Here is a 26,031-nt window from a genome sequence, read left to right as displayed (position 1 = left end):
AAGGGGCCTCCGCCAACACAGTAATATAACAATTACTTATATTTGGTACATGTAGACAAAAAGAATTTCCAAAACTGCCTATAAGCAAAGGGATTCTTTCTAATGACCAGGAAATAATTTTCTTCCATCATTTTTAAGCTAAGAGAATGGAATTAATTTCATAGTTGCTAAAGGACTCTGAGAAGCTCTTACTGTCTTAGGAATAAGTCTTACCATCAAATAAAGCAGATCATAGCAATCTGCACCTACCCACCGACTTTCATACCATCTCTATTTGTGACAGCAAATGAACAGAGATATAACATGGGCTCCTGCAACCTAAAAACATGGCTGAGTTATGACCTTCTGGTGGCCATGGTAACCATGTTAGAGCAATGGTTATTACACTACTGCATTGCATCCTATCCCACAAACCCTTCCTTTAGGAGACTTAATGTAGATACACAGAGGAATTATGCTGCATCTAATTTTCAGTTGTACTTTTATTTTCTAAAGTTTACAAACACAACTGTTTCTTCCTATACACAATTATTTTTAAACTTACTGAATAGGACATCTGTATTTTAGTATTTGGAACCAATTTGACCTTTCCTTCACTGGTTAGATTAACATCAACAATTCGATTTCCATTAAAGCCTATTTCAAGTTTTTTGTAGGTCCAAAGATAGTAATCTTCCCCATTTTCATCTGCTTCACCAACAATACCTACAAAAGAAAAAATACTTTATACAAGCTAATAACACTTAGTATTCAAAGCACCCAGACACTAAGAGTTCACTAAGTTTATGTAAAGAGACAATGCTGTCAACATCCTTATGTTAGCACAAAGCAAAAGTGCAAGCTAGACTTCTTAGCAAACGCACATCATGGTCACGCTAGTACAAAATAATGAGAAATTTAGCATAGATGGTCACAGATAATGACACTCAGAACTCACTCTGCCACCACTAGTATCTCTGCTGCTGCAATTATCACCTTACTTGTGCACACTACCTAGTATTTCAGGTTTTCAGAAACATGCTATGTTACCACCTGTCAGAATAACCCAGCTACTTCATGACTGCACACACACACACACACACACACACACACACGACAGGGGAGGAAGAGGATGAGAGAAAAGAGAGGGAAAAAAGTGGGAATTCATTTGCCTATCTACTCTAAAAACTAGACTTGGGGGTAAAGACACAGCTTCTCTAAAAGGCTTTTGAAAGACTGAAACTTTTGTTCAAGTAACATCATATCAGAATCTTTTTTTTTCTTTACAAAGAAGAGGAATGCCCAGGTTCAGATATTACATATTATGCAAAAATATTTAAAGATGGCAGACCCTGAGATTCTAATTCTAAAAACAAATGTTTAAGGGGCTAGAGAGATTGCTCAGCTGCTAAAGTCCTTGCTACACAAGCATGAGAACCTGAGCTTGGTCTCTACATAAAGAAGCTGGGGATGGTGCTTAGTGGTACGCTTATTCCCAGGGCTGTAGACATGAAGACACAAAGGTTCTTGCCTCATCAGTGAGTACCAGGCCAAGTGAGAGACCCCATCTCAAAAACAAAGCAAAAACAACGGTGGTCAGCACCTAAGGCATAGCACTCAAAGATGACCTCTGGCCTCTACATGCCCACAAGGCATGCACATGCACGCGCACACTTCATACCACTGTTGCTAAAGGGGCTTAGAACAATAATTAGGAAAACAAACAACTGAAGATGCAGATTTTAAAAAAGAATATAATGAGCCAGAGAGATTGCTCAGTAGGGAAAGGCACTGACCACCAAACCTGATAACCTGAGTTTAAACCCCAGGACCCTCAAGTGGAAGAAGAGAACAGGCTCCCACTGTGCTCTGACCTCCACACCCATGCTGTGGCACATGTACACATCCCATCCCTCCAACACTAAATAAATGAATGTAAAGTGGGGGTGGGGGAGCAAGGTCTGTTTACGTAGTCCTGGCTGTCCTAAAATTCATTATGTACATCAGGCTAGTCTCAAACACAGAGATCTGTCTGCCTCTGCCTCTGGGATACGTAAGTCACAATGCCTGCCATATGTGATCTTTAAAAGTTCATAATAATAGGAGAACTATGAAAGGAATCTGTTTTCACTACAAATGAAGAAAAGTCTTGTTTAATGGATTCTCCCCATTAAACTATATTCTAAACTATATTAAATTATATTCTGAACTATAAGTTCAGAAATCTTTAGCAAGTATTTAGCCTGTCTTCTACCACCCTCAGAGCTGACCACAGAAATGCCTATCCTATAACACTAATACGATCATTTATACAAAATGCTTATTTTATACACCTAATTAACACAGAGCAGAGTAATAATAATGTATACAAATATCTCTTGAGATTGGCTTTTCTTTTTATAAGACATGGTCTCACTATGTAATCTTAGGTAGCCTCAGACTTGCTATGAAGACCAGGATGGCTTTAAACTCAAAGAAATCCTCCTGCCTCTTCCTCCCAAGAGATTAATTTTCTCATAAATTTCTTTAATATATTAAATTCTGATCTAATGTGCTCAGTCAGTTTTGCTGCAGATAAACATAATGATCGGCTAACAATTTTAAGATTAAAAGATAATTCTTATACATAGAGCATATATCTAGAGACAGAAAAATTTGCAATCAAACATGTTGCCTATGGTAATTGCCTATGGTATTCCTTGGATCTCAAATAATTTAATTATTTAAGTTACTTTTGGACTAGGCCTAAGTTTGTATTAATCATATTATGTTTCTTCCCCAACAGTATGGATAAGCAAGAGCTAAACAAGAATAATTCTTCAATACTGAATGTTTTGGAAAATGACAAAGGAACCAGTAAAATAAAACACTCAAGAAATTATCATGCCCCTAAAAACATACTACAGTGGCACATAAAGAGATAATTTTTTTAATATTTATTTATTATATATACAATATTCTGTCTGTGTGTATGCCTGAAGGCCAGAAGAGGGCATTACAGATGGTTGTGAGCCACCATGTGGTTGCTGGGAATTGAACTCAGGACCTTTGGAAGAACAGGCAATGCTCTTAACCTCTGAGCCATTTCTCCAGCCCCCGAGAGGTAAATTTTTAAAATCCTACTCAGTCCCTCTAGATATATTTAAGAGAAAATAAGCTGTGAAGAAACTAGGGGGAAAGGAAATTTCCAATGTTCCAAGAACCTCTGAATTCCTACAGTCAGAAAAGTTTCACTGTGCAGACCTTTTATCGTGAGAGTTTCCTATAAGGTCTGGCAGCATCAGAATGCCTCCAGTAGGAGGAATCCTGACTATTCTGGGGCAAAAAGTAGAAGAACATTTCCACCATGATCTGGAAGACAGGCACCTCACCACACTGGTTATATGGAGTCCTAGTTTGTAACAGAGAGTACTTACCCCATATTGGTAAGTCATCTATGTACATCTGGTACCAATAGTGATTCTTGATAGCATACACAAATGCATCCCTCTTCTCTTTATCTAAGTCAATTTCACAGTAAGTACCTGGCATCACATCATCTGCAAAGTAAAAACTACAAATTAACCTGCTGGCTTGCCAACAGTTACAGGAAATACAGCACAAGAAGAAAAGTCAGCATTTGCTTCAGCTAATGTCTTTCCCCAACAGTCTGGTGAGAAGCATATAGGAGCTGAGAAAGTATTTTTTTTTTATATCTTCCGTTACCTTAAAATGAAAGATTTTGATCATCTTTATTTTCAAAGATTGCCTTACACAAAGAAAACCCTCATGTAAAGAAAATTATACAAGAATAATAACAAAGTCACTTTAAAATAAAGAAACTGTTATAAAAACAAAGAACAAAAAAAGCTTAAGACACATACGGAAATCTTAATCTACTGTGTGGGAAAGCTTAAGGATATGAGCCTAAACAGAGATAACAGTGTAGCTTAAGGTCACCAAGAAACACATTTATTCCAACAGCACAGAACCCCAAGTCATCAGTGGTCACAGAGGTCATGAGGACTCCTAATAACCCTTCACAATTATTAAGATCACAAGGCTAGCCTCTATCTGATAGGCATTTCTACTTATAAATCACTAAAAAATCCCCTAAAGATAAGACATTTCCACCCCTGATTGCTTGCAAAAATGGTATTTTCGCAATTGTGTTTAGATGGTCTTTAATTTCTAATGTTTCAAAAATGTGCTTGTTTAAAAAAATTAGATGTCAATCAAAAAGATTAAACTTTTGATATATTACTTAAGCAATTAGAACAATATAAATCAATCTTAACAAGAACCAAAAAAGAATAAATTTTCTTACACTATCATACTGGTAATTGAGAATCTGAAATACAAATTCCCCACAAAAACATGAAAATTCTTAAATTTAACGTTTCTTAAAGATTATAGATGAATGATGAATTTAATGGTTATCTGTATCATTATTTTCTTAAGAACTAGTGATCTAAATTACAATTTTATATTCCAGAACATGTCTGAGAAAACAGCTTCCCCTCATTAAGAGATTATTAGCCCAGAGTGGTCCATCAAAATGACAAAGCACACCCTGTCCCAAGGAAGAGGACCGGGAAGACCCAGCTACTCTTTCCTTCCATGCAGAAGAAATTAATGTTGCCCAGGACTTGTACACACATTTTCTTTCTATCTCATTCCCTTTTAGGCAACAAGGAATTTAGGATTTTCATAATGGTAATATCTAATGCTGAACAATTAAGAGTTAGAAAATAAATTGCTCTAAAGAGTTTCTACAGCAAAATCTAGAACTGTCAGCAGGAGGTACCCCAAAGAGACCTCTATAGTATGCAATAATGTACAAAGGGCAAGGGCAACAACAGCTCAGAAGGGACAGATGGGACTAAAGAGTCCAGATTTGGAGGGCAAAGAATTGCTGTAGTGGCTGTGAAAGACTCACAGTGATCCTGCAAAGCCATTGTATGCCCACTGTTACAAAAAGGGACTGTTTAAATGGTCATTATCAATGTGGTAGTTTTAAATAAAAAAATGCTGTGATATTCAGTATGCACTTGTTCACCTGCATAACGGATTCCCCACAGTTTAACTCTAACTTAACAGTTTCCTAATTGATATACCGTCCTCTTCCCCTTCACTCTACATGACTTAACTACCTACAGTCCCTGCAAACATGTACTCTCTGGCCTATGGAACCTGGGGCTCACACTAATGCTAGCAGGCAGGCCATTCTAAAACCTTTACACTTTCTCCTCCACAGAGTAGTCCGATTTCTCACACCCAGACTGCCCCTTTGGCTGAGGTTCCTAGTTTTATCACCAATTTATTGTGGTACTGCAATATGGACACTGGTGGGTCATTTTAATGAAACTCCTCTTTCAGACATGAAGGCAAATATAAACATCACAAATAACTCAGCAGCCTGATCGCCCGACCATAATAGCATTCTTCTCTCAGCAGGAACTACTTTGACGACAATGTGTACAAAGATGCCAAATCACCATCTACCTTCTGCATTAACTGAAAAACTAGCCTAAAAAGTCTCTCACCATGAATCACTGGTTGAAAATGACAACAGAGCACACCTCCCTTCAAATTCTAAAGAAAATGCAACTGAGATTTTAGCAATGTAAAAATCTTGAGGGGACAAAAACAAAGCCATAAGTTAGCAAATGTTGATACTTACTTTTCAAAGAGATCACCACACTAAGTAGATCCCAGAACCCAAGTGCCATTGTGTGCCCAATAAAAGTCCAGAAAATAACACTGCAAATACTGAGTTCTCTAAGAATGTACCATGCCACCATACTTAGCCTTCTCTTTTGATGGCATTACTAAAATGGAAAAGTAGACTCTTACCTCAAATCCAATAGCACTTAGCAAAGTTATCATGAAATCACCATATATGTACAAAGAGACATGGGTAAAATCTTGAGTTCTGGTTTGAGTTCCACTACTCACTAGCTACCTGAACAGAAACAAATGGTTTAACCTCTATGACCCTCACAGTCCCTCAACTGTGAAACTGAAAACAACTGTGCTGGCTCCTTTGAAGGCTGGAGTGTGAACGTATTCACAGTATTCTTAAGTATTTTTCCCTCACACTCTTGAGAATATCATGAAAGTGTTGTTTCCCCTGCCACAAACCCACCCCCACCCTACCCTGCAAATGTAGATTCACACGAAATTCAGTGCACAATTTCAGAGTGCCCAGGGATGGATCCCCGAAGCCAGACGTCTGGTTAAACTCTACATTCACAGCCCAACACTGTCTGGAATGCAATTACATACTCAATAACTGCCACATATATTATTAAAAAAGCACGGACTGGAAATACTGGTGTGTGCACAGTTAACTTTAAAACTATATAAAAAGTACAGATTAATTTAGCAACCTGACTGGCAGCATAAACAATGCCATTTGTTAAATGGCTGCTTGGTAATAGGTATCACGAAATGCCAACTGGGCTTAGTAGTATGACCCTGTAATCCTAGCAATTTGGAAGTTAACACAGAAAGACTGCAAATTCCAAGTCAGCCAGGGCTACAGAGTAAGCTCAAAGGCAGGCCATGTAATTTAGCAAGGCTGTGTCTCAAAATAAAAAGTTTTTAAAACAAGGGCTAAAATGTAGCTCAGTGCAAGAGTATTTGCTTAACATTCATGGTATCCTCTCCTCAGTTCAATCCCTGACACTAAATAAAAAAAGTGAAAGAAAGGGAGGGATCAGATCACCTTGTAACTAGAGCGGGGAAACTGCATATCCTAATTACAGAGTAGTATGTAGCCGCATTTGAAAAATAACAATGTAAGAATAAACTCATGAGATGTTATAAGAAAAAAGGGAGAATAAAAATAATTACATATAACTTATTGAGTTAAAAATACTCAAGATACTGACATGTAATAAGCACTATATAAGGGCTGAGCATTAAAAAAAATAACATAGGTAACATGAATTCAATTTTCACTTTCTTGTGACAGGATCTCATCATAGACCCCAGGTTGCAGGGAACTCCCAATCCTTCCAATTCAGCCTCACAAGTGTTAGAATTACAGGACTGTACAAATACACTTAGTTTAATTTTATATATTTTTAAACAACTTAGATGAATAAAAATTTCCATTTTTATATTCTTCTGTAGACCCTAAATTTTATGTACTGAAACTGTATTACAATTAGCAGAAGGTACTAAGGAATCAAAGAACTGACAAAGTTTCAGATTCTCATTCTTGGTATGGTTAAAGCACTGATTGACTGAAACCAACAGAAGACAAACCTAGCAGCAAGTTCCCATACTTCCAGTTTTCGAGGCAAGTTTAAGCACAGGTGGTTTTCTTCTCCCTCCTAAAGCCCCACAAATGCCCATATGATAGAATGTGAGTCCATCAGAAGAGAAAGCAGAAACAGTGATGGTTGTCACTTTCTGTTGCTGTGACGAAACACCATGTCCACGGCAGCATGAAAGAAGGGTTCATTTGGGCTCACAGTTCCAGGAATAGAGTCCATCACAGCAGGGAAGCATGGCAGCAAGCAAGCATGGTGGCTGGAGCAGAAGCTAAGGGCTCACAGACTGAACCACAAGCTCCAAAAAGAAAGAGCAAACTGAAATGGCTTTGAAACCTCAAAGCCCAAGTGACATACTTTCTCTAGGAAGGCCATAACCTCCTAAACTCATTCAAACAGCACCACCAACCAAGGAGCAAGTATTCAAACATCTGAACTATAGGGACCTATAGTTCAGAATATATCCAGTGACCCATAACACAGGGGAAAACAGAATAACAGAGCTGCAGGGAGGGGGGGGGGGGTACCTGACGTCACAGAATGCCTAAGATAGCACAGACCTTGAAATACAAACAACATATAAGAATAATTACAGGCAAATATTTATATAAAATGGACATGATGGTAGCTTACACCTTTGATCCTAGGACTTAAGAAGGCAAGAGACAGAAGGACCACAAGTTTGAGGCTAACCTGGAGTACTTAACAAAATCTTGTATTAAAAAAAAAACAAACCAAGAGCTAGGGATGTCACTCAATTTGATTCCTAGAACTAAGAAGATGAAGAACAAAATCTTGTATTAAAAAAAAAACAAACCAAGAGCTAGGGATGTCACTCAATTTGATTCCTAGAACTAAGAAGATGAAGAAGCAGAAAATGATGACAACAAACACAATAAAAAAAAATGGCAAAGAAGACAAGAAATTAGAAAGACTGTGAGGCTGGATGCTCATGTTCTTTCCCTACCCATCACACAGCTAGATGAATACCCTCAACTTGTCCCCTGCTGCAGAGACAGGGACAGAACATCCTTCCTCTGGAGAGTTTCTAAAGGCTCCACACGCAGTAGCAGTGGAAACAGCAGAAGTTAGAGACTGAAAACAGGGTGAGGGATTGTCTTCAGTAAAAACCTTCCAACTGAAGAAGCAAACCTGCTACTCCAAGTTCCTTCCCCATCCTTTCGCAGTCAGGACTATTCCACCCAGGCAGATATTCGACTAGAAATGTTGCCTTTGGGAATGAGAGCAGCCAAGCTGGAGAATCACTTAACTTTAAGTACATAAGGCTTTAAACAGCACTGACATTTCTCTGTATCTGCAGAACTCTAAATTTACCAAATCACTCAAGGTAAAAAGAAGTACAAAATGTCATCTGTATATTAGGTTAGGATATTTAATGAGGAAATAATTTAAAAGAAAACTAATATAGCATGTGGAAAGGAAGAATCCCTAGAAGTCACTATTTTTCAACTATTAATGTCCTTTATTATACCATTGAATTCTCAAATAATAGGAAAAGATGCTGGGCAGTAACCTGTCCTAGTTAAGAATACTATCCCAGTTGGGCATGATGGCTCACTCCTGTAACCTCAGCACTTGGGAGACTAAGGCAGAGGATCGTTAAGTTCAAAGCTAACCTCAGCAAAGGCCAGCAAGGGATATACAAATTAGCTCTAGGTTTAGGCTAGCCTGGGCCACATGGTAACACTTTTACACACAGAGAGACAGAGACAGAGACAGAGACAGAGAGAAAGAGAGAGAGAGAGAGAGAGAGGAGAACAAAACAAACATAAGAATTACAATATCAGATCATCTAATAATCAAAAGGAACCAATTATCATAAAAGTAAGTATACACTGTCCAGGTGCTAGACAATTTATTAAGAACTTACTCAGTCTTAGCAGCTAAAGTGTGCAAGAATGCACTAGCCTAATAGAACTGCAGGAGAGTACAGTAGTTTGGGAATGTATAAAATTCCACAATCGGCAAACTAACTTTCATAATTGCTAATACATAAACAAGTAGAATTCAGATCCATACTATATTTATTAGTAAGCACAGCAATTACCATTTCTCAAACATAAACTATATACCAGTACTTTTAAAAGTACATTATTTCACTTAATCTAACAATAATTCTATCAGGTTATAATATTCCCCATGCTTCCCAGACAAGAACTGTAAAAGATCAAAGAGACTGAATTATCTGCCTACAACCACACAAGTAGGCACAGGCAGAGCTGAGCTGTACCATGTCTGACTCTAAAACACAAGTTCTTTCCATAACTGCAATGTTCTAAGAGATAGTACCCATAATTAGAAAGTAATAAAACCAGGCCTGGCGCAAGGATGCCTAATATAGATCTGTCCTTGTACAGTTAATGCGTTTTCTCCAAATGGTCTCAATTAGCAATTTTGTCTAGCACTAGCATATTAAAAAAAAAAAGAAAGCTGTGCATAAAATTTGAAGTGAGAGGCATCCTACACAACCCAGACTCCAGACTATGGTTAGTTCCTTAACATAATCTCTCTAGTGACCTTCAATGCTACAAAATGGTACCAATCCAATTATCTTGATAATATCTTCTAGGTTAAAAAAAACTGTTTCTGTACATATATGCTTACATGTATGCATGTGAGTTTCTGTTTATATGCATATGTATGTGGTACATATGTGTTATTTTTACAATTTTATTTCCTATGAATATGCCTTCAGAAGAATCATTAAAAGTCAAATGCTTGATATGAAAGACTAAAAACAAATAGTAGCTAGATATAATGGTAATGAGTGTAATCCCAGCACTCAGGAGTGGAAACTCAAGGCCAGCCTCAGTTCCATAGTAAGTTTGCAGCCAGTCTGAGTTTCATGACTCCCTATCTTAAAACACTCAAAATAAAAAATAACCAAACTGTTCACAATGAGACAGTACTGGTTCTGCTTTCTAGAGCACTATTAGTATGTGTGACACGTCATAAACAGACTGTCCACATCTGGGTCTCCAAAAGTGCACTCTACCTTTAAAAGTTAAGTAACAATCGGGAACACTTTCAAAGAATGATCATCTCTATCCATGAACCAAAAAAAAAAAAAAAAGTACAGTAGCAGAAAAAAAAATCAATTCCTAGTAGCTGCTTCATCTGGACTACCCCAGTTAGCACCTGTTCTGGCAGTATTCAGCTGAAGGTATAGAGTTGGTTAGACCCCAAGAACTGCTACCTTTCAGGGAGTAATAACTGGTAGTTCTTTCATGCCTCAAGTGTTTAGCTTAATCTGAAAAGAAAATAAATCTCACTTTCAAGCCCATGAGAATGGCCTCTGACTATTTATCTCCTTCTCAGACTCAAGCAATTGGAAGGTTAAGAAGAAAGGAAGGTTAAGACTGCTAAAGAAATGTTTCTTCAGGCACAAAAAGCATAAGGTTTTCAAATCTGATGAAATCAGTGCACCCAAGCAGGACTTATGGGTTTACTCTCTCGCTGGCTCCTCTCTATTAAATGAGACATGTCTACTGAATATGGAGAAAGAGAGGCTGGGTGGATATAGTACTGAGGTTCTCAAAGATCACATGTTCCAGTTTAGTTTCTTCCAATTTGTGATTAAATATTTCAATTACCTTATTAAATTAAAAATATGCCTCAGGGTATGTTTCCAACACTCATAAAATTATAGGCCACGCCACTGTGGTTTAAATTTACAACTCAATTTTATAATTAAGTCCCAAGGGTAGGTATAAAATTTACACTCATTTTCAAAACAGTAACAGAAAAATCTGATAAATAAGAACATAATTTAACAAACCAAAGTAACATTATCTTCATACCTCATTTCAAAGCCATCTCTCAATGCACTAAAAATATCAGAAGTCAAAATTGGAGCAAACAATTTTACTACAATTGATACAGTAAAAGAAATGAGGCTGCAAACAAAGCTCCTGAGCACAAAGTCCACATTCTATTAAAAATCAAGACCCTTAATCAAAGATCCTGCAGAACCCCAACTTCTCAGAGATGCTTTAGCTACAACATCTGTGCAGAGAACTAATGCCTGTGCAAGAAATCAAGGGCTGTGGGGAAGCAACACCTGTGTAAGGAGTACTCCGACACACTCCACAGAGGAACACTAAGAGTAAACAGTCTCACAGACAGCGCCAATAGACTTCCCCTCAAGTTTAACAGAGTCTGACTTAAATCTTAAATATGTGCTAAGAGAATAATTAATATAACAATAAGGAATACATTCTGAGTATACTATACAAGTTAAATCTGCGGTTTTACACAAACTCCTCAGAACCACATATCCTTTTGGAGATCCCACAACTCCAAAAATTACTTTCTTAGGAATTTTGTGAAGGCCTTCCTTGGCCATACATGTATATAACTCAGGGGTTTGCTGGAAAAGTACGTTTCAGAAAAATAGAGAAACATTCTAGGAACAATTTACTTCACTAAACATCCTATAATATACAACCCATAAAATAAAATTCCTGGCCCCAATGTCATCAAGGACTATTAATGCTGACTTACCTTTAAATTTAATATCCAGGCCACTAAATTCTAATTCAACTCCTTGAAGTGCTTCTCCCAAAGTTTCATGGTAATGACTGATACTTTTTTTTGACCCTACACAGAATGGAAGTGAAAAGTATTTATAGGTTTCTTGGCGATTGTGGTAGGGCCCAACAGTATTCATCCATAAAACAACTTCTTCTTTATCTTGATACTGTAAGAAGAAAAACAAGACATGTACTTTTAAAATGTCTAATTCAATTAAGTGCATTGTCTACATTCAAGATACTAAAACGATGAAACAGTAGAAACTTAATCTGAGTACCAATGCCCACACTTTCAAAATCAAGTTTCATGATTCTTAAAATTGTATCCTAATTGTGGTCTCAGGATCCATTTTCTCCAAACTTTGTTTTACAAAAGAAAATATTTTTTAAAAGTCCAACAGCTTGTAACAGTAGGTTTATAACTATTAAGCAATGGTAAGCTCCAAAACAACATAATTTGACAGGGTAACCTGCACAAGGAAGGAAGAAACAAAACCAACAGTTTATCAAGAACCTCATGATTTCCCCACACACACACATACACACACAAACTAACGTCAGCACAAACAAATACAACCTTCCCTCTCTTAGTCTTTCTCCCAGATACTGATCAAAGACCTAGACAAGAGACAAATAGAAAGAGCAACACTGAAACCAACACAAGAACATGCAAAGCCAATCCCACCTGTCAAGAAAGACCTTGCATGTATTTCAATAATTATACCTCTAACCATCAGTGAATATTACACATAGCCACATACAGGCCTGGGACAGACAACTTTATCTTTTTATGGCCCAGCAGTTGGATATGCCAAAGATTTCTTAAAAGCTCTAAAATTTAAAATTCATTGCAATATTAACTATACACTATCAGATTTCTTTTTTAAAAATATTTATTTTTAAATTGTGTGCATGTGTTTGTGTGTATGTGTGTGTTCCCGTGTGTGCACCCTTGGAGGCAAGAGGCATCAGATCTACCCAGAACTGGAGGTACAAGAAGTTGTGATGTGCCCTATACGGGTGCTAGGAACTGAAGTCTGACCCTCTACAAGATTAGCAAGTGCTCAGACACTCTCAGGTTAACTAACAGTATAAAAGTTAACCCAATGGAGTAGTATTTATGAAGTACCTAGAATGTGCCAACAACCGTGTTGGCCACTGAGGATTCTGTTTTCAACAGAATATGTCCCCCACGCTACTAATCTCTTAAACGGAACGAATCATGTAACAGGAAGATACACAACTAGCAACGACAGGAATTTCTATTTCTAGTTCTCCCACTGAAAACTCAACAGTAAGCACATTCAATAAAAATCTATTATTTTTTTTTTCTTTTTTGAGACAGGGTCTCTCTGTGTAGCCCTGGCTACCCTGGAACTAGCTCTGTAGACCTGGCTGGCCTGAAACTCACAGAGATCCACCTGCCTCTGCCTTCTGAGTGCTGGGATTAGAGATGTGTGCCACCACCACCCAAAACCTACCATGTTTACAAACAAATTCACCCTACTCAAATCTACCAGTTTCAACTCTGTTTTCCTAATGATACAATTCTCTAGCCATAGAGATTCAAACCCAAGGTTCTTTGTCTTCCAGAAAACCCCTAACCACTAATAGACTCTTACTCCAAAAGCCTGCTTGTTCCTTTATGCTCATACCACTACCACCCTAATGATACTAAATGCCTCACTGTTCATGCAAGACATCATTCAAATCATCAAAGAAACAAGAATCAGGTAGCACACGGCAAGTCCTAAGTTAGATATTAAGATACAGGAACAATAAAAAGATCCTTCATCATCCAGGCATGATGACACATTAATTCCAGCATTGGGAGGCAGAGACAGGAGATTCTCAGTTTCAGACCAACCTGGTCTATGTAGTGCATTCCAGACCACACAGAGCTACACAGCCATATCCTGTCTCAAAAATAAAGAATATTCTTCCCTCCAAGTTCCCAATCCACACAAAACTATACAAATAAATGACTAATAATGGAGGAAAAGGTTCTGATTACAGAGAACTATTGTAGCAACAATAAAGGAACAATTAATACCACTTTAGCAGAGAAAGGTCAGGGTGAAAAGGAATACAGAAAACCATAAGCTGCTTCAGGTAAGTTTAGAAAACTGCTACAGCTAATCTCCACTTGTGATGTAAAGAATCCAGGGTCTAAGTCCTGACGTCTCCATAGACCTCCATCCATAACTACTCCTTTTATTTGGGGGCAGGACTGACGAATCTGTATGCACGTCATTTGTTCTCCCAAAATGCACAACCACGGAGCACTAATCAAAATACTCCTTTCTACTTGCACATCCTCAGAATTCTCCAAACAAATCAACAACCACTTCTCTCTGATCACAGTTCCAAGAATCAAAACCTATTCACCAAGGCAAAGTGCTACAATGTACAAAAGTATTTAATACCACTGGTAAACACTGAAGAAAAGGTGAATGTTGAGTTCACTGGCAATTTAGTCAGTCTGAAGCATGCACTAACTATAATAGTATTCATTCAGAGATAAAAGAAGAGGGAGCAACACTTGCAAATGGAACATTATACAGAAGTGCCCACTAAAGAGAACCTGGCCCTGGATTCCGCTAAGTCTGTAGAAGTATTATATGAAACTTTAGAAAGTACCTTTGAGATAAACCTCAATATACATATTCTTTAGAAATAAAAAAATCTGAACATAATTATTTCTTTAAAGTAAGACAGTAATTTACTTTATATACACTGAAACAGTTTAAGGGTTACAATGTAGATTAAACCCACATTCTGAAATGAAGTTATCATTCTGAACATCTGTGAAGCCTTGACAGGCTGCTAAAGTTGTGCTGCGTGAGTCAAGAACTAGAACAAAAACCATGCACATTCTCGGGTCTAAGATGCCCTTTAGGAAGAGGCCTAAGGTAGCAGCCAGAAACACAAAGTTGCAGGTGAACTGCAAGAACTGTAACAAGTGTCTCACTGCAGTCTAAGCCTCTGGGAACTGGGCTCAGGGAGTAATCAGAAACACTGGAGTTGCAGGTGAGCGCTAAAGCACAAACAATGCTTCACTTCTTTTCCAGGGCTCCTTTTATGCAGTCAAATACAATGAATGGAAAATGTTTATTATTTCATTCCAGATTTTATTGACCCTGAAAGTAAGAGGTCCCAAGACAAGGTTAAGAACTCATTTTCACTGAGCATAGTGGCACATACTAAGCACACGCTCCGGAAGTTGTGTCAGGAAGGTTATGAGTTTGAAGCTAGACTAAGCTACATAGTGAGACTCTCTCTTAGTAAAACTGGAGTTTCATCTTCAGAGAAAAAAACAGGTTTAAAGATATCTTGAAGCTCAAAGAACCGAAAGGATTTAAAGAGCCTTATTAGGAGATAGGGAAGCCTTTTCTCCCCTCAAGCTACAGACAAATTCTCTAAGCTCCCCAAGTCTGTAAGAAGGCTTTTCTTTCATTAATCTACCTGTTCGAAACCTATGGTAAAGGCTGGTCTAGTTCCTTCCCAAAACATGCCAAGAAGTCTAAGCACACACTTAAAATACTTTGCTTAGAAAAACTACACTGGGCAACGGCACTGAGAAACAGGATATTAAAATGTACCTGAAAAATACCTGGGGGAAGGACTGTCAAGGAAGCATAGCAGAAGTTGCTAGCACAGCAGTAATTCCTTCCATCTCAAGCCTCTGGAGGAAGCGACCACAAGAGAGGAGAATCCAGCTTCTTCAGTCTTCACCTGGTCACTCCAGCCTTGAGAAGATTCTCACTGAAGCACTATTGTCCGCACTGCCCAAGGACACAGTCCTCCTTTCCTTTTGTACCTGACCTTTTTCCTCCCTCTCCCTGCAATCCACCATGCCCAGCTTTTCTCCAGCTAGTCAAATTCTGCTTGCCCTTCAGAAGCACTGAAGGCTTCTTTCTCAATTCCTCGGATAAGACCTTAACCAGCCATCCCTAGCACGGCATGAGCTAATCAGCTTCTGTAACAGCACCACACTAGCTGCCGTTTTCTAATGCATGCAGGAGCTAGGCACAGTTCTAAATAAAGTCTTTATGTAAACATGGAATCTTCTCAAAACTCTGTGAGATGGGCCATATTATTTCGCCTATTTTACACATTCAAAACAAAAACAAGAGAGACTTTACACAATTTGTTCAAGCCAGGAGTGGTAAGACACACCAGTAAATCACATCCTTTGGAAGGCTGAGGTAGAAAAGAGGTAAATTTGATGTCACATCAGGCTCCAAAGCAAATTCTAGGTCAGTCTTGGCTACCTAGCAAGGCTTTGTCTCATAAAGTTGTTCAAGCTTATATAATTATTAGTACCAAGTTTACAACTCAGGACTATACTTTTGCTGACTTCTAGGCAGCTTTATTAACCAAAAAGAAATAAATAAAAGAAAGTATAACTGTACAGAGCAACAACAGTGTACAGCATTCAATAACAAATCAGGAGCAGAAGGAGAGAGAGCACGAGCAAGGAACTCAGGACCGCGAGGGGTGCACCCACACACTTAGACAATGGGGATGTTCTACTGGGAACTCACCAAGACCAGCTGGCCTGGGTCTGGAAAAGCCTGGGATAAAATTGGACTCTCTGAACATAGCGGACAATGAGGACTACTGAGAACTCAAGAACAAGGGCAATGGGTTTCTGATCCTACTGCACACACTGACTTTGTGGGAGCCTAGGCAGTTTGGATGCTCAACTTACCAAACTTTTCATTTGAGACGTCAATCTACCCCAAAGGAAAATACTTCAGATACTACTTACACTCTATTCTCCAAAGTCAAAACCATCTTCTCAAGCACTCATAGTGTTGGGTCCTGATTATTCTGCTTATGTTTGAGATGCGAACCCCAAAACTTTCTTCCCTGACAGATGTCATCAATCCCCCCCAGGAGGAACACTGATAAAGTGTTGCCGACCTTTTTATAAAACATGAATAAAGAAGTCGGAAATTATGCTGCCCACTAAGGATCAAGAGCTCAGAATAAGGCAAACGCTGCCTTTCATTTTACAGGAAAGAAACATGTTGACTTTAAAATGTTTTTACCAAAAAAAAAAAAAAAAAAAAAGCAAAATCCATCTCTGCTAGTACTTCAGAATTTAGTTTCAAACGCTTTTCAGTTATTTAAAACCACACATAAGGATGCTAATGCAAATAAATTGGAAATGCAGTTTTGAATCATAGGTTGAGATAACCACTTTTTCTTAAAAGAGCTCTGCACCTAAACATTCAGTCTATCATTAAGTATGGCCCCAAGCAGGACCAAGTGCAGCATGTCCTACAAACCAAATCTGCATCAGCACACTCACAAACTCTGAGGGTAAATCTTCAAACACTGTCCTAATGTTCCTTCTGACAGAGACTAAGACAAAGGCTGATTTGCCAAGCATACAAATCCTACTTCGGGGGCCAGAGAGCTGATCCAGTGGTTAGGAGTACTTGCTGCTCTTGAAGAGGCTTCAGGTTCAGTTCTCAGCACCCATAAGGCAGCTCACAACCAGCTCTAGTTCCTGTTCTAGAGGCTCTGATGTCCTCTTCTGGCCTCCATGGGCACTGCATGCACATGGTACCTTTTGTTTACATACAAGCCAAACACCCATACACAGAAAACACAAATTAAATCTTCCTTAAAACCTTTTCCCATATCATTCAGTGGTACAATATAAAATGTTTTCAGCAGAGCCATCCTAGGCACAGGTGGGGTCCTCCCCTTATCAGAAGTACTGAAACTACAACTACAAAGGACTACAAAGAAATGGGGTTCCAGGAGGGAACCTAAAGATGCATGACGACGACTACAAGCTAACATGCGGAATGGTCTGATTTTGTTCACTGTGCTTTAAGCGAGCTTCATGCTTCCAGCAGAGTATCTTTGTCTCTAGCAGGTACTTAATTATTCAAGTCATTCAGTGGACACTCGCTAAGGATTCCTAGGACTGAGCACAGTCACAGTGTGTATGTAGGAGACACAATGACAAAACTCAACATTGTGATCACATTGAGAAACAGAACTCATAAAAATCCCCAAGTGCTTTTCACCCACTGAGCCATCTTCCTTACCTCATTCACTTACTTTAAAAGCCTTTAAAGGGGGCGGTGGGGTCTCACTACGTAGCCCTGGCTAGTCTGAAAATCACAAGTGATCCAACTGCCTGTTTCCCAGTGCTAGGATTAAAGGTGTGTCCAACCGCATATGGCTTTAAGAGACTTTTGATGAGCCCTCAGTCATGTAATAAGAGGCTGTCTTTAGTGAGTGGAAGCATTCTTTAGTTTTAATTTCAAGCAGTATGTCCTATAATCTACAAGTCCAACTTTTAAAAACTAAAAGTAGCACATTCTCCAGAAGTCAACAGCACATTTCCTTTCCATTATTTTTCTAGGAATGTCAGAACAACTTTGGATACATCATCACACAAAGACTACTGGGGGCGGGAATGTGGCTCAGTGGGCAGAGGTACTTGCTGCTAAGCCTGATAACCTGAATGTCAGTTCCAAGTCTACATGGTAGAAATAAAGAACAATTTCCCACAAGTTGTCTGCTGGTCTCTCTATGCCCACTGTGGCACATACACTCACCCACCCAAACCACAGGAAAAAAAATGTAAAATCATTAAAAACAAAAGAATACTACATGGATCAAATGGCAAACTAAATCCTACTTAAGTAGCAGATACAGAAAAAGGAGAGAAAAGGGGAACTTTGGGGGAGAGCAATAAGTAGTCATTCCTTCTTAGAACCAGCTATTAATTTGGGGGACCCATCACAAAAATTAAACTATCTAGCTAGGAATAATGATGCACGCTAGTAGCCTCAGCTATTCAGAAAGCCAACGCAGGAGAATCACTTGAAATCATGAACAGCTTGGCCAATACTGACACCCCATCCCCATAAAAGCAACAACAAAGAACTGTTAACAAAGAAGAGTTAAGAGAGCTAGTTAACTCTTCTATGGCTTGGTTCCCAGCACCCACACTGAGTGTGGCCCACCACCACCTGAAACTCTAATTCCAAAGGATCCAACACCCTCCCATGGCCTCCAAGGGCAAACACACACATGTAAGCACACTGATACATGCGCATGCACAAATAACAAATTTTTACAAATAAAAATAATCAAAAAGCATTAAGAAAGAAAGAGTGCAGTGCAGTGGTTTCACGCACCTTTAATTCCAGCACTTGGGAGGCAGAGGCAAGTGGCTCTCTCTGAGTTCAAGGCCAGCCTGGTCTACAGAGTGAGTTCCAGGACAGGCTCCAAAGCTACAGAAAAACCCTGTCTCAAAGAAAGAAAGAAGGGAGGGAAGGAGGGAGGGAGAAGACCCTTTGTTTAAAAGTAATTTCAAGATACTTGTAAGTGGGCAATGAAACAAGGAAGTACAGTCCTGCGTGACTGTTCACACCACCCACTGTGCCCAGAAGCTAGCCCTATCCCTTCTTAATGCTAGTACAAACATTTCTAACAACACAGTGTGGACCTAGGCTCGTCCTCACCTTGGACCTTTCTTCATGCACCTAAATGTTCTATTCCATGTCTTACAGTACTGTTTAAAAGAGAATGAGCTACAGAGTACATTACCTGAGTAGACTAAAGACATTAACGTGGCCTAGAAAGGTGGCTCAGTTGGTAAAGTTCTCTTTCACCCACATGAGAAAACAGAGGAGGTGGTACACACCTGTAATCCCAGCACTTGGGAGGGAGAAAGGAGGGTTCCTGGGGCTTATTGGCTAGTCAGTCTAGCCCACTGAGTGAGCTTCATGAGGACCAGTGAGATAACCTCTCAAAAACAAAGGTGGAAAGCAACTGCGGACACACTTAACACTAACCTCTGACCTCCACATATGCACACTCACACACATACACACACCATACATATATACAAAAACACAGACAATTTGTTTTTTTTTCAAAAGACTTATTTACTCGTAGAACGTGTGGAATCATATCCTGCCTCTCTCCCTAAGGGGTGGAACCTCCTACACATGACCATCTCTCTAGACCTGTTTCCTTATCTGTTAGAAGGGTGCATCGTATGCCTCCCATGGTTATTTATTTAGGGGTTCTGTTATTTCCAACTGGGGCTTTGCATATATTAGGAAAGCACACCACAAGCTACTTCTCCAGCCTTCACAGGGTTATCAATACACACTTACTGTGAGTCAATATATAGTGATCACTTACAACAGGACCAAGCACATGCTATTCCAAGTTGTAATTAGCATTACATCTGTGATGTCTTAACAGAACGTGCTCTACGGGGCAAGTTTTAGCTTCTCAAAGCTGTTGTTTAATAATTTAATCCCAGAAGTGTTTTTTAAACACCCACTCAGCATTCTTCCCCTGACAATTAGCAGTTCAGAGCACTTGTTGCTCTTACAGAGTTCCCAAGTTTGGTTCTCAGCATTCATACTGGGTGGCTTATAACCAACCACCAGGAACTCGAGTTCCTGGGGATGTGGCACCCTCTTCTAGACTCTATATGTAATGCGCACACATTCATGCCGGCAACACAGTCACAGAAAACAAAAATCAACTTTAAAGTGTTTTTCATGGACATTGCCACTTACATATTAAATTTGCAAATTATGCTACTTTTTGTACACTTACAATTTATTAAATTATAAACTAGGACTTCCCTCTTCATAGCAATATAAAATACAAGACTTAAAAAGTAGAATATAAATTTGTATGTCTATTTAGTGGAACTGTAACTTATTAAAGTTCAGGATTTTACATAGGAACTGAAGTACTAAAAAATTATCAAATACTACCTAAAATACTGAAAAAAATGATACTTGCCGGGTATTTAAAAGAAATCAAATTACTCCAATATGTACGTGGTCTCTATATACTGTACAAAAATATTACCTTTCATAAAATCTAAGACAAGTTAACTGATAGAAAGGGTAGTTTCCACTTAACTGCTTAAAATCTGAACAAAATTATCTTAAAGAATCACGAGTGTCGCAGAAAAACATGCTACCAGTTCAGTGTTACTCTGAAGAAAAACTTACACATACACGCCACTAGGTTCTGGCTAAAAGAAGTCAGGCCGTAGAGCAGTGAGAATGTCCTCACTTCGTCACCGAGCAGTAACAGCCGGACATTCTCCATATCTTTCAAATTTAGTAAATACACAACTTCTCAAGCAACCTTCTAGGTTTATCGGACTTTTTTTGCTTCCCGGAGTCTACCATGGGGGGGGGCGGGCGCAGCGTTACAGCTCTAGGTGAAAGTCACTCAAAAGAGTCATTAAATCCAAGCTTTGATGTGAAAATACAATTAAATAAACCGCCAATCAACTTCAGACCAAATGCAAAAGTGAGTGGGGGTGTGGCCTGAGGGCTGGGTGACTCAAGGGCCCCCAGGGTCAGAGCTGCCCCCAGTTAGACCGACCACCTGGATGTCCTCTGGGGACTCGCCGAGCGCGGACAAAGTTACAGGAAAGGCCTGAGGACCTAGTGCGTGCCGAGTGAAGACGTGTCCACGCGTAAACCGTTCACGACTCCGGTTCACTAAAGCAGTCCCCCCCACCCCAGGATTTGAATCCGGTTCGGACAGGAGAGAGAAGGATGGGAAAAGGCCGGAGCGGGCCATGAAGCGATGGGTATTTCCTGGTTGGCAAGCGCCTGGTGATCACGGTGCATCCATCTTCCGCCGTGCTGTGTCCCACAGCATCCAGTTTCCCCGGGTCCAGAGCCCGCGACTGGGCGACCCCCGAGCCCCAGCCCCGAGAGGCGGAGCCGAGGAGCAAGGCCCAGGCCGCCGGGGGTGCTCGAAAATGCCTCCTCCTCCCAGCTCCCGCGGATCCGGCCCCGCCATGCCCGACCGGAAGGAGCACTCGGCCGGCTGCAGGGCTGCACCGGGCCTCCAGGCCCCGCCGGGCCTGGCGGGGCTGCAAGCGGGGGAGCGGATCGGGGGCGGCCGCGCAGCTCGCTTCGCCTCACCGTGTGTTCGTGCTCGTCAGAACGAGCCCGGGGCAGCAGCAGCAGCAACAACGCGGCGGCCGCCGCCACGCCAGGAACGCCCGGCAGCGGCCTCATCCTCCGCGCTCCCACAGGCCGGGCGCCGGCCCACCGACTCCTCCTCCGCCGCCGCCGCCGATTCACATCCACCGGGCGCGGACAGACGCACGGGGCCCGGGCCCAGCCGCTGCCTCCGCCGCCGTCACCGCCCGCTCCGTGCCGCCCCCGCCCCCCGGCCTCCGAGCCTCTTCCTCTGACTCAGCCACGTCATCCGGCCACCCCGGCACACGCCGGAAGTCCTCCCGACGCGGGGCCACAACCGCCGCCGGCGCGCGCAGGCCGTGGGCCCGAAGGGTTCCGGGGCCGGTTTGCGGCCGCTCGCCCAAGCCTCCGCCTGAGCCCTCGCGCTTCCGAGCCGAAGCTGCGTGAGGCCGATGGGCTGACCTAACCCGGGCTCCGGCGCCTAGCTCAACGCGAACACTCCTTTCAGTCTATCCCAGAGAATGAGCTCCCCAAGCTTCTTTATGGAAGATGATCATTAAACTTGTACAGGGTGGGTTGGGTGTTTTAACATCACCGAGTACTGATTGGACTTCTGTTCAATCAAGAGATGTGGGCTAAGCTAAAGTTCTTGTTCATTTGTTTGCCTACGTGTTGTTTTTCCTCCCATCATCCTCAGTCACAAATGTGTTCTGCTCCTCAGAGCTCCAATCACTTGTTCTTATTTTCTCTACCTAAACCGGTAATAAGGAGCTAGTATTTCACTCATGTAACCTCAGCATTCAGGAAGCTGGACTGATTATTGCATATTCAATGCTTGCTTGGGTTACAGTGTGAGGCAAAACAAAACAAGGAAAGAACAAAAACCAAAAAATGAAATAAAGCAGGTCATGGTGATGCAGGCCTGTAATCTCTGCACTTGAGGGGCAGAGGCAGAACCGCTGAAAGATTGGACCCAACTTTGTCTACAGACCCAGTACCAGACCAGCCAGGCTACATAGCAAGGCCCCATCTCAAACCAAAACATAAGGACTCAGAAATATGTGTCACATGAATAGACCAGCCCTCTGAATGTGGGACTTTGGGGGAGGATTGTCTCATCCATCAGAATTCGGTAGAGTCTAGCATTTGGTCTTGTAATATCTCAACAGTCAATATTCCATACCACTGCACTGTGCAGAAGTTTGAATAACAGCTCACTACAATCTTCCTTCCCTACTCATTCCCCAAAGGTGACAATCAGATTACATCACTTTGTCCAAAACACACCTTGAGTCGTGAATAAGTAAGTCATGGAATCATCACTAAGGATTTCATCTGCCAGGCACTGTTTGATACTCACGCAGACCCTATGCGACAGGTACCTTTAGTGTGTGAACGTTACAGAAAAGTAACTGAAGCGCAGATTGGGTGACTTACTGAAAGACCAGACCTGGTTTGCTTTGTTAGTTTTTTTGTTGTTGTTGTTTCATTTTTTTTTACTGCTAACATAACTATATAGCCCTTTAAAAGGTGGATCAGATGTGTACTCATTGAAATGAAATTATATCTAAGAAGTACTTAGAAGGTGAAATAGTTTGCTTCCATTTTAAATGTTAACATGCTAGTTTACCTGTAGAAAATAATCTTTTGTTTGTTTGTTTTTGTTTTTTGAGATAAGTAGCCCTGGCTATTCTCAAACTCACAGGTAGCCTCCTGCCTCTGCCTGGGATTAAAGGCATTTGCCACCACTGCCCGGCCATATTTTATTTTTTGAGGCAACATCTCTCACTGAACCTGAAGCTCAAGTATTCTGCTAGACTGCCTGGCCAGCAAGTTCCGGGAACCCTTCTTCTCCATTTCCCAGATCTAACTTTCTATGTGGGTTCTTGGGATCTGAACCCAAATCCTCATACAAGCAGTTTACCAAATGAGTCATATCTCCAGCCCTGGGTGTTTTCTAGAATAAGTGTGCACTGCATACGTAATGAGGGCTGAGAGTGACGCTCCTGCTAAAGGGTACAGTCCAGCTTCCTTAGTCTGTGCCTGTCTTAGTCACAGTTCTATTGCTAGGAAGAGAGATACCATGACCAAAGCAGCCTTTATGAAAGAGAGCATTTAGCTAGGGGCTGAGGGCTTGCTTACAGTCTCAGAGGGTCAGTCCATTATCAGCATGGCAGAGAGCATGGCACTGAAACAGTAACTGAGAGCTGCATCCTGGTCTCCAGGCAGGGAGACTGAGACTGGCTCTGGCCTGGACTTTTGAAGTCTCAAAGCCCTACCCCCAGAGACACACTTCCTCCAGCAAGGCCACACCTCCTAATCCTTGTAATCCATTCAAAGGGATCCTTTCCTCAGTGACCAAGCATTCAAATGCCTGGGCCTAAAGGGGCCATTCTTATACAACGTTATGATGACTATGCACCTGAGCAATCAGACCCGTCTGAACTGTGCAAGTTAGCTTTTTGTCAACTTGACACAGACTAGAAACTCTTGAAAAGAGGAACCCTCAATAAGGAATTGCCTCCATCATAGTGGCCTGCGGACATGTCTGTGGGGCATTTTTTTTTTCTGATTTCTGATTGATGTGGGAGGACCCAGTCCATAGTAAAAGTGCTACCCCTAGGCAGGTGGTCCTGGGTTGTATAACAAGCAGACTGAACAAGTCATGGGGAGCAAGCTAGCACTTGCCTCTAAGGTTCCTGCTTGAACTCTTACCTTGACTCCCACCAGGAATAGACTGAGACTTGGAAATGTAAGCCAAATAAACCCTTTCCTCCCCAAGCTAGTCGTGATGTTTAACACAGCAGCAGAAAGCAAACTAAAACATTTAGCAGTCACTAAGACCTGTGTTTTGCCTTCACTTAAATACACATCATGTTCCTTACACCTCTGTGACCTATGCAGTGCTGGGAATGGACCAGAGCCATCTATGTGCTACGCAAGCATCTTGCCCCACTGCTACTTCACCAATGCTAAGCCTTTGCTCATGGTATTTTCTTTTTTTAATATTTATTCATTTAGGATACAGTATTCTGTTTTGCATATATGTCTGCAGGCTATAAGAGGACACCAGACCTCATTACAGATGGTTTTGAGCCACCATGTGGTTGCTGGGAATCAAACTCGGGTCCTTTAGAAGAGCACTCAATGCTCTTAACCGCTGAGCCATCTCTCCAGCCCTTAGCATTTTCTTTATCTAGAATGTCCTGTCTTTAATTCTGTCCTTCCAAGACCGGCTCAATGAAAACTTGCATCATGCTCTTGGGCAGTTGAGCATCCCTTCTTTGGGATTCCCATAGCATTTGGTGGGTTATATCATACTTTCTACCTAATCCCGCTTCCTTTTCTGTATTGCAGTCTGACCTTCTTTAATGGCAGGAGCTACCGTTTGATGATCATTTGTCTGAGGTGCCAAGACAGTGCTTGCCACGTAGATATTCAACAACTATTTGCAAAATGAAAACATTACCAAGTGAAAAGGAAAATCACACGGCAGTGTTTAAAGAATGCTTTCCAGCTAGTCTAAGAGACATTGCAAGGCAGGGTATGATTAATTGCTTATGAATCTTACATCAGTAATTGCTACTGAAATCAGAGGAGGCATCTTATTCATCTTTGTATATATTTTGAAGCACCTAGCACAGAGACTGGCTCGTAGTGGAGGCTCAGCAAAGGTTCCATGAATGGATAATCACTGGCTTTGAATGGAGTGATGATGGGCAATTGAAGAGCAAGCAGCATGAGCACCACATTGAGATGGATGCGTAGTTTCTTAAACATCCATCATCACCAACCTTTTAGCCTCCCCAGATTTGGGGCATGAGCATTTGCTGGGTTTTGTGGGGGAGCACTAAGTTGGCAAATGGTTGGAGGTGGAAAGAACACAGAAAAAAAATATGAAGTAATCATTTGGGGAGGGTAAATTTAAAATTAGGAACCCTTACAATAGGCAGGGCATATTTAAAAAAAAATGAACAGTACAAGAAGGGCAGTGGGGGCACATGCTTTTAATCCCTGTACTCGGGAGGCAGAGGCAGGTGGATCTCCATGAATTTGAAGCCAGCCTGATCTACAAATCAAGTTCCAGTCAGGCTATTACACAAAGAAACCCTATCTGGAAAACCAGAACAAAGGAGGGAATCAACTCCCACAAATTGTCCTCTGACCTCCACAACTGTGCTGTGGTACAGACCAACACCCCCCACCCAAAGCCCTCACAAATGAAAAAGAAACAAAAACAAAACAAAACTTTAGTTTGGAGACTGAAGAGCAATTCAGGCATTA

At 40.9% G+C, this 26,031-nt stretch overlaps 1 protein-coding gene across 1 annotated transcript in view; it reads right to left on the bottom strand.

The window, feature by feature from the left end:
• The window catches only part of Tm9sf3 (transmembrane 9 superfamily member 3), a 51,964-nt gene extending 29,922 nt beyond the window's left edge, over positions 1 to 22,042 (bottom strand). The window contains exons 1-4 of the mRNA XM_041661054.1: positions 21,748 to 22,042; positions 11,766 to 11,961; positions 3,396 to 3,518; positions 545 to 705 (exon numbers count right to left, since the gene is read on the bottom strand). Of these exons, the coding sequence (XP_041516988.1) occupies positions 545 to 705; positions 3,396 to 3,518; positions 11,766 to 11,961; positions 21,748 to 21,843 (576 nt within the window). The 5' untranslated portion in view covers positions 21,844 to 22,042. The remainder of the gene's footprint in view (positions 1 to 544; positions 706 to 3,395; positions 3,519 to 11,765; positions 11,962 to 21,747) is intronic.
• Positions 22,043 to 26,031: the final 3,989 nt, after the last annotated feature.

The sequence above is a fragment of the Microtus oregoni genome, unplaced genomic scaffold (assembly GCF_018167655.1).
Source record: "Microtus oregoni isolate MIOR12 unplaced genomic scaffold, Mior012 000012F_ref0000307, whole genome shotgun sequence".
In the NCBI taxonomy this organism is placed as follows: Eukaryota; Metazoa; Chordata; class Mammalia; order Rodentia; family Cricetidae; genus Microtus; species Microtus oregoni.
The sequence above is the reverse complement of the archived record's forward strand: the minus strand, read 5'-3'. Positions and strand labels throughout refer to the sequence as shown.